The 13,125-nt window shown below is 39.8% G+C and overlaps 1 protein-coding gene across 5 annotated transcripts in view; it reads right to left on the bottom strand.

The window, feature by feature from the left end:
- The window catches only part of LOC145688271 (uncharacterized), a 173,876-nt gene that overhangs the window by 15,889 nt on the left and 144,862 nt on the right, over positions 1 to 13,125 (bottom strand). For all 5 annotated transcript variants that reach the window (XM_081762263.1, XM_081762266.1, XM_081762265.1 and 2 more), the window contains one exon: positions 2,837 to 10,157. In XM_081762263.1, the coding sequence (XP_081618389.1) occupies positions 2,837 to 10,157 (7,321 nt within the window). The remainder of the gene's footprint in view (positions 1 to 2,836; positions 10,158 to 13,125) is intronic.

Here is a 13,125-nt window from a genome sequence, read left to right as displayed (position 1 = left end):
TACAGTCTGTCGGTATAGTTCACTACCATCATATATATATATAAAGGTTAATCAAGAATGGTGCAGAACTAAAGCGTATTTATTTGGTGCTGAAAGACAAAGAAAAACAAAAGTAGTCAGAAAGGATACAGGAATGTTGTAAGTTTTATAGTTTGTTTGTAATTTACATCAAATCCACTAAAGGTGCTGACTGTATAAACAGTAAACAATGCAAATGACTATTACCAAAGTAGAACGTGAGCACTGTGTGAAGGAATTTGAACGAACTGTCTAGTCATAATGTACAGAAATTTTCGTACAAAATTCAAGATAGAAGCATCGCCTTGGAACTGTATTTCAAGCTGGATGTAGAAGTTGGAATCTACTGGATGTTTGAGCTCCATGAAGTCCTAGTTGACCAGAACATCGAGGAAGACAATGGATAGCCGTGGTATCCAGGCTGCTCATATCCAAAACCTGTCCACAAAAACTTAAAAGCTTCCTTTGTTTTTTCCGAACAATTTTGCTTTCATAGGTCGCTTCAGTACAAAATAAACACGCTCTAGTTTTGCAACATTATTTTTGAATAATCTTGTATATAGAGGGTGGACTATTTATCTTGAAACGCCCTTGTAAGATTTAAACTAAAAGATTAAAAATGCTGAAATTTTATTTAATACGAATATAGACTGGGGTCATGGTTTAACATACTCTGCAATATCACCAGATTAAAAGTACTGCCAACCCAACAAAAGTTATAATTTTTTACAAAGAGAGCGGAAACTTACAATACCATTTTTGTTATTCAGTGTTACAAACTAAGAACGCTGTATCACAAATATCCAAATTTAGGAAGCTTCCTCAACAGTAATAATATAAGTGAGACGAACGGCATACTCAATGTTACCTCCTAACACATTGTGTGTGTTGCACAATGCAGGTGTTTCCATTATTTTTATGATCATGTGTATAAACTGGAAATACGTCAGATGTCTGGGTTCGCAACAGTCTAGCTGCAACCGCAGCGCCAGGCTGTTGGTGGTGGTGCGTTCGGGCAAATTCCGTACTACGTCACAAGCAGCAGAACAGCAGTGAACTGAGTAGACGGTTATAGTGTAAAATGTGTAGCCTCTCTGATTGCAAAACAGGGCAAAATGTTGGCGCCGGTTATGTGGTACGAGCGTGACGAAAGTGGCAAGTGTGTTGGGTGTGTCGCGAGGGACAGTGTCCAACGTGATAACGGCCTACAAAACTCTTGAAAAAAACATATCAACGATAAGGAACAATGGTCGGCTGAAAACTCTCCATGACAGGCATATCTGAATATTAAAGTAGATTCTCGCTTATAGCCATCGCGCGATTACGATGCAAATGATGGACGTACTCAAACAGCACCTCCCACAGCCTATGTCGACAATCACAGTACACCGCAAGTCACATAACATGGACATACGCGGTCGGCTGAAAACTGTCATAGGGGACCATCACGCTTTAGAAATACGACGCAAACATGCAACATGGACCGCTGATGACTGGAAGCGTGTGATATGTTCGGATTTCAAACCACGGGCCTGTTTACGAGTAACGGACGCTCAAAGAACTGTATGAATTGAAACGCACAACCGTAAAACATGGCAGCAGCTCTATCATGCTGTGGGTCGCAATGTCCTGATTTTTAGTAAGTCCTGCGCTGCCGCTCACCGGTCGCGTTAGTGCCCTTGGTTATGTCACTATTTACGAAACCATGTGGACTGTATGGTCCAGACGATGTTTCCGGGCAATGACGCCATACTCCAGGATGGTAATAGGCCCATTGACACAGCCTGAGATGTTGAGGCGTGGTTGAAGGAAAATTAGGATGAAGTTGAACACCTCTCATGGCCCCGTCGATGCTCGGAGCTGAACATCTGTGGTCCGTTTTGGAGACACGAATTTGGCCCAGTTTTCCGCCGCCATCCTCTCTCACAGAACTGAGTGATGCACTACGCGTGGAATGGTGTAAATGTTCCACTTGCTACCATTCACGACCTCTACGACTCCATTCCATGTCTCATCAGAGCTGTTCTGGGAATGAAAGGTGATCCAACGTCATATTACAAAGTAAGCTGCATTTTTCAGGTATTTCCATTATATATATATATATATATATATATATATATATATATATTAGGGGAGAGAGCCAGAAGGAAAACATAAATGGAACGGAAGATGTTTAATTCAAGAAATTTTGAGATATCTGTGAAACTTTCAAAAACTCAACTCTTTTCGAGCTAATGACAAATGTATGCGCACATATTAATTCGAATACCCACGCTAATTCTTCACACTCCAAATGTGACGTAAGTGAAACTACTTTAAAGTCATTAAATGGCAATATTCTTCGAAAATTCTCGATTTACTGTGTCTACATAGGTATACTCCTATATTCGCGATAGTGCAACATCTGGTAGTCAAATTCTGATTCGATAGGTTTAAAATTTGAATGGATGTGTCAACAGTGATTGAATAAAAACTGGAATAAAACACAATAAATTAAATTCCCAATTAATAGATGTGCACGTGGTTCGCGGAGGTAAATGTCTCTTTATTCTTTTCTTTGTGAAAGACGTTACTCATGGGAGTCATTTATACAGCGTTCATCCATTTTCTTCTTAACTAGAAATGTACATATTTGACCTCTTTCACCACGTTTCAACTCGTTCATTACTTCTGAAGTAATAACTTTCCACGTTTTCTGCTACAGTATGTCATGTTTTCCAAAATATTTTCATTAATTGTTCTTAGCTGTGTTTTGTGTAAAGAATTATTCTAAAATTAATCTCCGTTACATTCTCAAATTGATATGCATTGTACTTACCTAAACATTCACTAACAGTGCTTGTGGATGCCCCATCAACTGGACGTTTCTCTATTGTCTGCATGTGCTGCAAGGTAGAAGATTCCACATTCCGCGTATTTCCACTCAAAGTATCTTCACTTGTTCCTTGTTCTTGTTTTATACCAATTTTTCTATTAAGCGCTTCCTGAAGCACCGAAACTGCAGCTTTGCTGCCTAACGAAATATTTGGTTCTGACTTCAACTTGCTTGCGAGTATACTTTCAACTTTTTTAGATTCTATTTGTAAATTAGTCACCGGAACTGGCAAATGTAACGTACGCTCAGAAACTTCCATTCCCGAATCTTTCATACCACTTTGTACAGAGTCAGTATTAGAGGATTTTGCTTGTGAGGACCCCCAGTCTTGCTCCTCTTTCTTAATATCATCGGACTCCGTACCAGCTACTAACGAAACCCTATCTGACACAACAGTCATACTCAAACACTGGGTGTTTAATGACTGCTCAGGTCCAGCATCTGTTAGTTTCCTAGTCGGTTTGTGATCCTCCTGAAGTGAACACGCCACTGATACAGACGGCTGGACAACTGATAACACACGCTGACCATCACTACTTGAAGTCACCGTTAACTGTGACGATTTCACATCTTCATCTCTCAAACCACTAGTTCCAGCTTCGTCTTCTTGGGAAATTATATTGCCTGAAGACAATGATTCGGCTGTGTTCAAAGTAATGAGCTCACTCGTTACACCAGGTTTCAAAGATGCTGTGGAAATATGTGCTATTGCTGAACAAGGAATACGAACCATTGAGGCAGATGCTGCAATACTGTTTGTAGGTAACAGATTACTAATTGGTGTTGTCAGTTGTTCCTGTAAGGAACTAGTTTCTCCTGCTTGCATTATATTAATTGTTGAGGGATGAGCTGTATTAAGGACTAAAGTTTCATCTGAATGTACGTTAGATGCTGCTTTCATTACACTTTCTGTCAACACTGCTCCTTCAACTTGTTGATTCTCCTGAAATGTTATCGTCTGTGCAAGCCCTGCAGCGACAGTTCCAATTTGGCCTGCTAAAGGATGACTTCCTGGTGGAAGAACAACAGGTGGCTGTGCCGTTACTCCTGTCAATGCCTGAGAAGATATGCCACCAGCTACTGATTGCACCACAGGAAGTTTAACTTGTTTTACTGTTGGTTGTCCAATCACAGACACAGGTGCTCCACCTGCAGAAGCAGACTTGTTAACACACATCTGCCGCACAACAAGCGCTGCACTAGGACCACCACCGGTCGCCGGTGAAACTTGAAGAGGTTTGACTCCTGGAACTGTAGCAAGCATTGGTGAACCACTTGACACTGTCACCTGGCGCAAGTGAATTACTTTGGAGCCCTTGGTAACCACCACGGGACGTCCCTGCACTGTAGTTGTTAAACCTGAAGCAACAGGTAACAGAACTTGTCTAACTCCACCAACATACAGTGGCACTGCTGCCGTGTTACCAACCACAACCGGTTTTCCTGCAACCACTGTCGTACTCCCAGCAATTGACACACTTTGTAAAGTTTCAACCGTTCCAACTGCGGAAGAAGGCACACTTTCCTGAACAATCACGGTTCTACTTGGTGTACTGGTCTGGGTGTTGTTAAGTTCTGCTAGTAAGTGCCTATTTTGTTGATCCTGAGAATCTCCCGATTCAGTTGACAGTCCTCGGATATGACTACTTTCTGACGCCATATCTGATGATCGTGACAGCTGCAGTTGATCATCAGTGTTCTGCAATGCTGGTGAAGGTGAACTACCTACTTGTGGAAGTTGAATTGTTCCACTGGAGCTATCTTCGCTACCCGCTGTTCTCATGTCTTCTGTTCCTGGACTCAAATCTGTAACAACAGTAGATGAATGTTGCCCTAGAAGTTTTGCTTTCGTTGGAGCTGATTTTTTACGTTTTGAAGATTGACTGGGATTTGTTGGAGGATTCGAACGTCGTCTAGGTGCTGGTTTATTATTAAGATCTGGTGAGTTGCGCAACTGTTCTGCATATTCGTCTAATATGGCGTATATTCTCTGAACTGTTTGTTCATCTTCTTGAGGTTTTTGTTGTGGCTTTGGCACAGGTGATGTTTTTGAAGTGTTTGAAGTACTTGATTTCACAGTCTTAGACTTCGACGTTTTGGATGGTTTAGGAGTTGTCTTACCCACTGAAGCGTTAGGTGTTGGTGCTGGGGTAACACACGGACTAGATGAACTTTGGGATGTTACACTCAAAGCTGGTGAAGCAACTGGTTGTGAATAGCTTGTAACAACTACAACAGGTGTAGCAGAAGTAACCCTTTGAGCAGTTCCTGCTACTACTATGTTACTGGTTTGAACTACTGACGCTTGAGTTACAAAACTTACAGTGTTTCGTTGAGTTGCTGAACCAGAACCAGTAAATACCTCTTGGGTGAAGGATGAGGAAGAACTGTTTCCTGAAGTCCCAAATTCAACTCCCGAGTTCGACGTGCTAGCAGCTTGGGACAACAACAGCTGTTGTGTTAGGTCGCTTTGAGTTTGCACTTGTGGCTGAGGATGCGTTTGCGCTGTATTTCTTTCCTTCATCTGAGAGGTACTTGTAACTTGTTCGAGTACTGACTCAAATTCACGTAACTGTTCCAATGTTGTAGAGCTAACTGTCTCTTCAATACTTCCATGAGCTATTAAGCTTTCTGACCCACTAACATTTCGTGCTACTCTTGCATTAATTACTGAAGAGGTAGATGAAGCATTGGAGGCAAGAATAGCTTGAACAGCACTTGCAACTTGGTGCTGTCTTAACTGTCCAGAAATTGTTACAGTTTGTGTGTTGGGTTGAGCTATAAGTGCTCTTTGAACAGGGATTTCAACAGTTGTTCCAGACACTCCAGAAACTTGAAGAATTTGTCTCGTTCCATCCCTCTGAGTCATAGTATGAGTAGATCTTTGGCCAACATTTGCTGAAGCAAGAGGTTGGGTAACAGATTCTCCATCATCATCCCCTGAAGAACTGTCAACCTCACCAACGCGATGATCCTTAATTTGTGTTCCACTTTCTGTGGATCTGTTTAAAGAAACTGAATGATGTGAACTTGGGTTCTGCAATGCAGTATTTAATAAGCTAGGTAATTTTGTTCTCAGCGTTACTTCTTTGGCTATTGCATGTCCTGAGACAGGGACTGTTATACAATTCTGTCTTGGACTAGCGTTTTTTGCAGTACTCTGTTTCGATGAATCTGTTACTAAGGAAATTTGAGGAGTAAGTGTCAATACAGTTCTCTGTGGCGTTATTGCACTAGATACTGTAGGAGTTAAAGATATTGCAGTGGTGCTCGAAGTTACAGAAATCCCCGAAAGCTGTCTTGTAAACTTAACAGATGCAGTTGCTTTAACTGGGTGAACAGTTGCCACAGCAGCTCTTACAGCAGTTTCTGAGGGAATCCTCTGTACTTGTTGACTTGCACTATCCGACGTAGTAGACGCCTGCAAAATATTTCCAGCAGATGCTATTTCAACAGCCTGAGACATAATACTATCTACAGAAGTTTGAACTGTGCCCGAAGTAAGTGTGTTCACAGCTGATGTATGGACATTTTGAGTTATGCTTTCACTCGATGATGTCTGAACACCTTTAGAAAGCACAGTACATACAGGAGTTGTTTCAACTGACTGTGTAACGTTTTTTGAAGCGATCACAGCTGGCGTTACTACAGTTTCTGACTGCTCTGAACTTGGCGCACTAAGCTGTGACGACCTACTATTATTGCCATCGTCTAAACTACTGGTGTTCGCTTGATACATTGTCTTACCAAACGCCTGCTGAAATTTCGGTAAACTAGCTACTTGTGTACCTGTTCGCTTTTGTACTTTCGTTGGAGCAGGCTTTGACTTCACACCGCTACCAACAACAAATTTGGCAAATGTTTCTTCATACATGGAACGAGCTGTTATTACTTGGGGCTGGTTGCTAGAAGTCAATCGTATTGCACTAGTCACTACTGCCTGAGAAGAATCCCCTTCAGCTTTGGACTTTCTTATATGTTTTAACTTTGCTACTGTTTCACTAGCTTGTGGAAAACTCACTGAGGTTAGATAAGCTTTTCCATCCTTTTTACACACAAGTAGTTTCTGAGTGTCTGGAAACGCCGTCTGGAGATCTTGTATATTTGTTGTTACAGAACCATCTGACGAACTGGTATTGTTGCTAGTTGTCATAATTCTTCTATTACCAGTTACGATGTTAAGATTGACTCCTTTAACAACTGGCAGCGGAGTTCCAGCTTGCAAATGTGGAGCACACTGATGGACAAGATGAACAGTAGGATTTCGAAACATACTAGACTCATGACTCACGGGTGGCTGTCCAATTTTTTGTATATGAGCGCTAACCGGAGTACTAGTAGAAACAACACTAGTTACGGTGCTATGAGATTGAGAAACTGTACTAGACTCAACACTACCAGTCCCTAGATTTGATTCTCCACTTTGAGTACCAGTGGAAACATACGTTGAGGTTTCATGTGATGTGGACAAAGATATATTCGGTTGCTGACTACTCTCTTCTGAAGCTGAAAAACTCGTTTGTGGGTTCTGAGGTGGCCAGTTTTCATGAGGATTTGTTGTAGTAGTGGATGGACTGCTAACTGAATGCACATCTGATCTGGATGTCGATGTTTGCATTGACTGAGAAGACACTTTTGGGGAAGAACTCGAGTTCCCTGCGTTGCCGCTACTAGATGTTGGAGTGCGAGGTAACTGCACAATCTGAACCATTGGTTCTGCCGGAGGAGGAACCATCATATCCAAAGAATTTAAACCAGGAACAGTTCTTTCCAATAAATGACTTTCAATTACAGCTTGTGCAAGCATATCTAGGCCTTGTCTAGCATCCAGGCTCTCCTTGTCCAGAGAATGAGGACGAGATATTCCGAACTGATTCTTACTTTCAATGAATGACCCATTTTTATTGGAAAAACTTTGTTCTGCTCTTCTCAGAATATGTGGCTTGTATTGCTCATGTGAATATACCACCCTTGTTTTTGCTTCCCCTGACGGTGCGAAGTTTTTTGGATCCTTTAAATCATTATTTGCCATACTAGCTCTAGTCAAAACTATTCTTGGATTTATGTTTAAAGTACTTAACATTGGAGCAAATTTAGGTACACCAACATCATTTTCCTCTTTCATGTTTGAATGTATATTGCCATGAGTGACATAGTTATTCTGCAAAACCTGTGACATGCCATCTTTAGAGAATTTCTTAAGGTTCTGAGGACGAAACATACGTAATGTTTTCAAAACTTTAGGGTCACTTGATCTTCTGTCTAAACAATGATTAGCATTTACAGAGGGATAGGTTGTAGAACCATGAGTAAATTGTGATGTTGTTACTTGCTTCCCACCATCGTCTATTTGCGCAAAGATATTCATAACTTCCCTAGGAAATTCACCCATAGCATCCTCATTCATAACGACTCTTATATGTGACATATCCTTCAGTTTTTTCTGCGTCACTCGCTTCCCAGCTGATATATTTTCTGATCTGTGACTCTTTTGTCTCTTACTTGGTTTTTCTAATCTCATGCCATCACTGCCAACACTGTCAGCTCTACTATCTTGGGTAGTTGTATCAGAATCTGAAACAGACAGAGATGCGCCTCTGTAATTCTTTCGCCTCTCACGGGAATCATATTCAGATTCTGAAGAATCCAACCTGTGACCTCCTCTCTTAAACTTTCCCCTCCGCCGTCTCCTATTTGATGATGAATCTGAGTCAGTCTCATCTTGGCTTCTTCTTGAGCGGGCTCTCTTATATGAACGCGAATAACCGTATTCCTCATCAGAAGGATCACTACTGTCTGCCCACCGTTCGTAACCTTTTTCAATGCCATAATACTCATCTTTTTCCTCTTCCTCGCTGGGCCAATCTTTGAACTGACTGTAATCAATATTCAGGTACTTAAGCTCTTGTGTCACATTTCTCATGCCTTCAACGTTCTCCAAATACTTTTCACACAGCGAACTAAGTTCAGACCAATCCAAAACCCAGCTTAGCATTTGCCAACGAGGGCTACTAAGAACAACAGCCAAATCATCGCACAACTGTTTTGTTAGTCCAAGCTTTTCAGCATCAAGCACTTGATTTGGAGCCGAGAGAACATCATAATTTAAAGACTCAGTTACAGTTTTACCCTTTAAAAGAACCAAGGCATCTAACGTACGCTCCTTCTTCTCCACGACAGGGGCATTGTCTGTATTTATGCTTGAGATATGTTCTTCCTCTGTACGCTCGTTAGTCACACCACCCAACTGACTAATTAACCCATCTGTCATTTTGTAGAAGGATTCGAAAGAATCTTGTGCATTACACTTTGCATTACTTAAAAACCTGTCTTCACTCTCGAAAGATGGTATAACACTAGGAATGTGAGGATACGTCACCTCATTTCTACTTGAGTTCTGAATGTTATCATTAACAACAGTATAGAAGCCATCACGACCTTCCTCACAGACATCTTCTGCAGAAGCTTTAAACTGCGAGCCACAAACAACAGTCTTTTCTTCAGCATCGTTGATAATGCCATGTGCACTAGATAATCCTTTCTGTTCTGGCAAAGACAGTGACGAAAATGATATTTCGTTTGTTGCCATATCACACGATTTGGAATCAATGCATTCCTGTCCTACACTTTTATCAAGATTTATAGTACTTGCAACCGTACTTAAGGTTTCTAAATAGTTATTACTATTACCATTTTTACATTGTGTACAACTACTACACGATTCACGATGAACACAAACACCTGAAGTCACATCGTTACCACTTTCACTAACTACTCTATCTTCAACACTACGAGTAACATGTTTAGTACTGGCATTCGCTTCTGACATTATTTCTTCAGTTTCAGAAGTGTTAGTACCCGCTTCCGTGCTTTTTATCTGTTCAGCAACTGTTCTATCAGTATTTTCTATTCTGTTTGTAACAGGTACTTCCCCTCGATCAACTTCGGACTTTAGTTCACTCTCTGCAGATACAACATCTGAATCTACATTTATTTTACCACTAATTACAGCCATCTCTTTTATCCGTTCATAGCAATACCGAGTAGGATTCAGAGAAAATGCTGTTAAAATACACTCTCGGCATACACCAATGTTGTCTTTCAATAATTCAGCCAATCTCAAAAATCCTCCTGACAGCCTCGCTTCTGCATCCTTTACTCCTTCCTTGTCATTCTTTACTTTCAATTCTTCCAACTCATTCATGTTCGCTGTCAAGCCTCTGATATACAATTCAATGCACAAGGACTTCAATACACTGCCAAACTGAAAGAAGGAAAGATTTATTACTAATATATCAAAACATTCTTTTTTAATTTCACGAGCTTTGTAACTTCTATATTATTAAACCTATGCTTAACTACATTATAAATTACATGAATGATAGACACAAGGCTTTCAATTTTTATTGTTCAGCAACGACAACGCAAATTATTACAGTTTTATTAATTAGAAATTGATGCTGCACAGTTTATCAATGATTTAATAATTGATGCAAAGAGGTCTGCTACAAGTGAGTATAGTATTACTCGTTAATGTTTGTGTAATTAATGGGTAACATGAAATAATAGCGTTTTGTTTGTTAAGCATTTCTTATTTCCTGCGTGATTTCTGTTATCAAATTACTATCACAAAACACAGAGATTCAAATTACAAACCGTCAACTACTCTTATACGTAGTTTCTTCAATCTATTATAAGTTTCGCACATGAAACATAAAAATAATTTCCTTTGTTGAAATTCTTGGCCCATCAAATCTTATCTAGGAAGTTAGACTTTTCATTATTTATTTGAAGTTATATCCCCTCTCAGCACCAAGACTATACAGAGTGCAGACCTGCAATCCATGTGATGCAATTCAGAATTATATACTTCACCTAGAAAAAGATTTTAGTTTTTCCCCACAGAAAATAAGAATGCTAACCATTTAGCTACGAGAGATTTTATACAGACGGTTGATCAGTTTACAACAGACTGGCTTGACAAAGCTGCTTTTACCTATGTAGTTGCGTCACCAACATGAAATTGGAGTCATTACCAGTGTGATGTCTCTGCTTGCAGGTGCCAGAGTATTGTGTCAGTGCTAGTGCAAAGTGACCGAAAATGAATCGTTATTGGGAAGGGTACCATGGCTTTCTCCCTTGATCATTTAGCTGATAAAAGTTTAAAATATACACGCACACAAAAATTAAGTTACTCTCAAAAGCTAAAATATATGTTGTTTAGAAATAATATTTTCTGATTTTTCCACTGATTCCTATTTCATTTTTCAGATTTGAGTTTTCACTACTTAGTCAATGTCTCTTGTCTTACACCATTTACTCCAATTACCCATAATTTCATGAGTTTACTACTTCTTGTAATCCCTAGCCGTCATTAAATCTTGTTTTGAAACAGGATATAATTCTAAGTAAACTTACAATTCTACAAATACTAAGCTAAAATCAGTTTTTAATAGCACCGTAAGTACATACATAATACTACAGGTATCTAGAAACAACTTGTTAGATTAAATGTATTTCAAAAACAAAGAATCATTTAAACATGAAACCGGCAAGCATAATTTTGTAAAAATAGAGTCCACAAAGTCTAGTTCCAAGAACTTTTCGTGTTATAACTCGGAAAGGAAACGGGTGACATGAATACGGATTGCACACAATGAAATTGTGATTCTTTGGCATATTTTTTTATGAGAAATGAAATACACTACATAAACAAGGACACGCGTGGAAATGGTACGAATGGTGTTAAGTGTAAAAACCAAAAATGGTAAGTCTTTTCTTTCTTTGCCCGGAAACGTTTCCACAATCCAATGCCACGAGAATTTCTGTAGTTTTAGGCATAACACATGCTAAAATATCAAAACAAGTCAATATGTTGTATTTACAATGTATGAATTGCCAGTTAAATAGTAATTTATGACGTCAACTTAAAAATCAAGTTTCAGGTCAGGACAGTACAAACTGGTGCTGGAGCAAGATGATAGCTGTTGGCATTGTTTTAACCAGGTATACTTATCGGTGTACTTTCCGCCCGATTTGATCATCTTCCCCAAACCGAAGCTAAGATTAATTAAATTGCGGTTACTTGTAACTTTTGTGAAAAGTACGTTCTTTAACAAACAGTCACAGTGCAGTCAATCACATTTTGATACCCCTTCCAAACAAAATTGCTGCTGCTCTCTTCTATGTGTTAGTTACTTACGTGCAGTCTTTTATAGTTTGTTATTGAAATGTGTTACATACTGGAAGAACATCTTTATTATTAGAGACTTTTTGAGAACGAAAGTTTTGAACAGATGCGGGAACAATTTGTACACTAAGGCTTTCAAGAAGATGCATATCACATAGAAAAACAATACTGCGACTTCATCAAAAGAAAGAAAGAAAAAAAAAAGTCAGAAGACTGGAACTGTAACAGACCCCAAAGAAATGACCAACTGTTGTGACACTTGACTTTTTGGAAAATCTTTGCGTACGTTCACCCACTGGTGTAACTAGAGGGAGACGAGAACGGGTCTAGAACACTGCTGCCCTCTATATTACCACTGCACAAAGGTAAGTATCAGAAGCAAGGGTCAATGCACTCCGCTAGCAGAATATCCTAGTTAGCGCCAATGCGTTCGCCTTGAAAATCTCTCAGTTATTTATCGAGAAAACAACATAAACCAAAATTTACATTACATAAAGAATTTCCTACGTTTATATCTCTTGCTGTGTTCGAGTCGTACAAAAACTGTGTGTGAAGAAAAGAGTACGATTTTGCTGGTGCTGTCGTGGGACGAACGCAATACAAAACAGACTTAACACGGCGTCTATTTTTGATAAAGCGTGGTTTGATTTATCTGGTTATGTCAACATCCATAACTACAGAATATGGACAACTGAAAACTCTCATATTCTGCACGAGTGTCGGTGAAAGCAGGTGTAAGGTCCCCAATGTCAAGGCGGGAGGCGTCGCAAGGACACTTTTTTTCCCATAAACTGTCACTAGTGCTGTTTGCATGAACATTGTGCACAGGCACACATCCAGAAATGTAAGGTCAACAGAATGGAGGGGTCTAGACCGTGAATGTCCCGTGAGTGCGTCCCTGGTGCAGACAAAACAGAAGTACGTTATTTAAAAAAAAAAAGGTATGAAGTTTCTAGAGGTATGGACCTGTTGGACCCCAACCGTGCGTGCGTCTCTGATTATTCAGGCCTTTGTGTCCATGTTGAAGGATGTCAAATGATAT

This window comes from Thermobia domestica, chromosome 6, assembly GCF_964235325.1.
Source record: "Thermobia domestica chromosome 6, izTheDome1.hap1.1, whole genome shotgun sequence".
Taxonomy (NCBI): domain Eukaryota; kingdom Metazoa; phylum Arthropoda; class Insecta; order Zygentoma; family Lepismatidae; genus Thermobia; species Thermobia domestica.
This window is presented reverse-complemented; position numbering and strand designations above follow the sequence as displayed.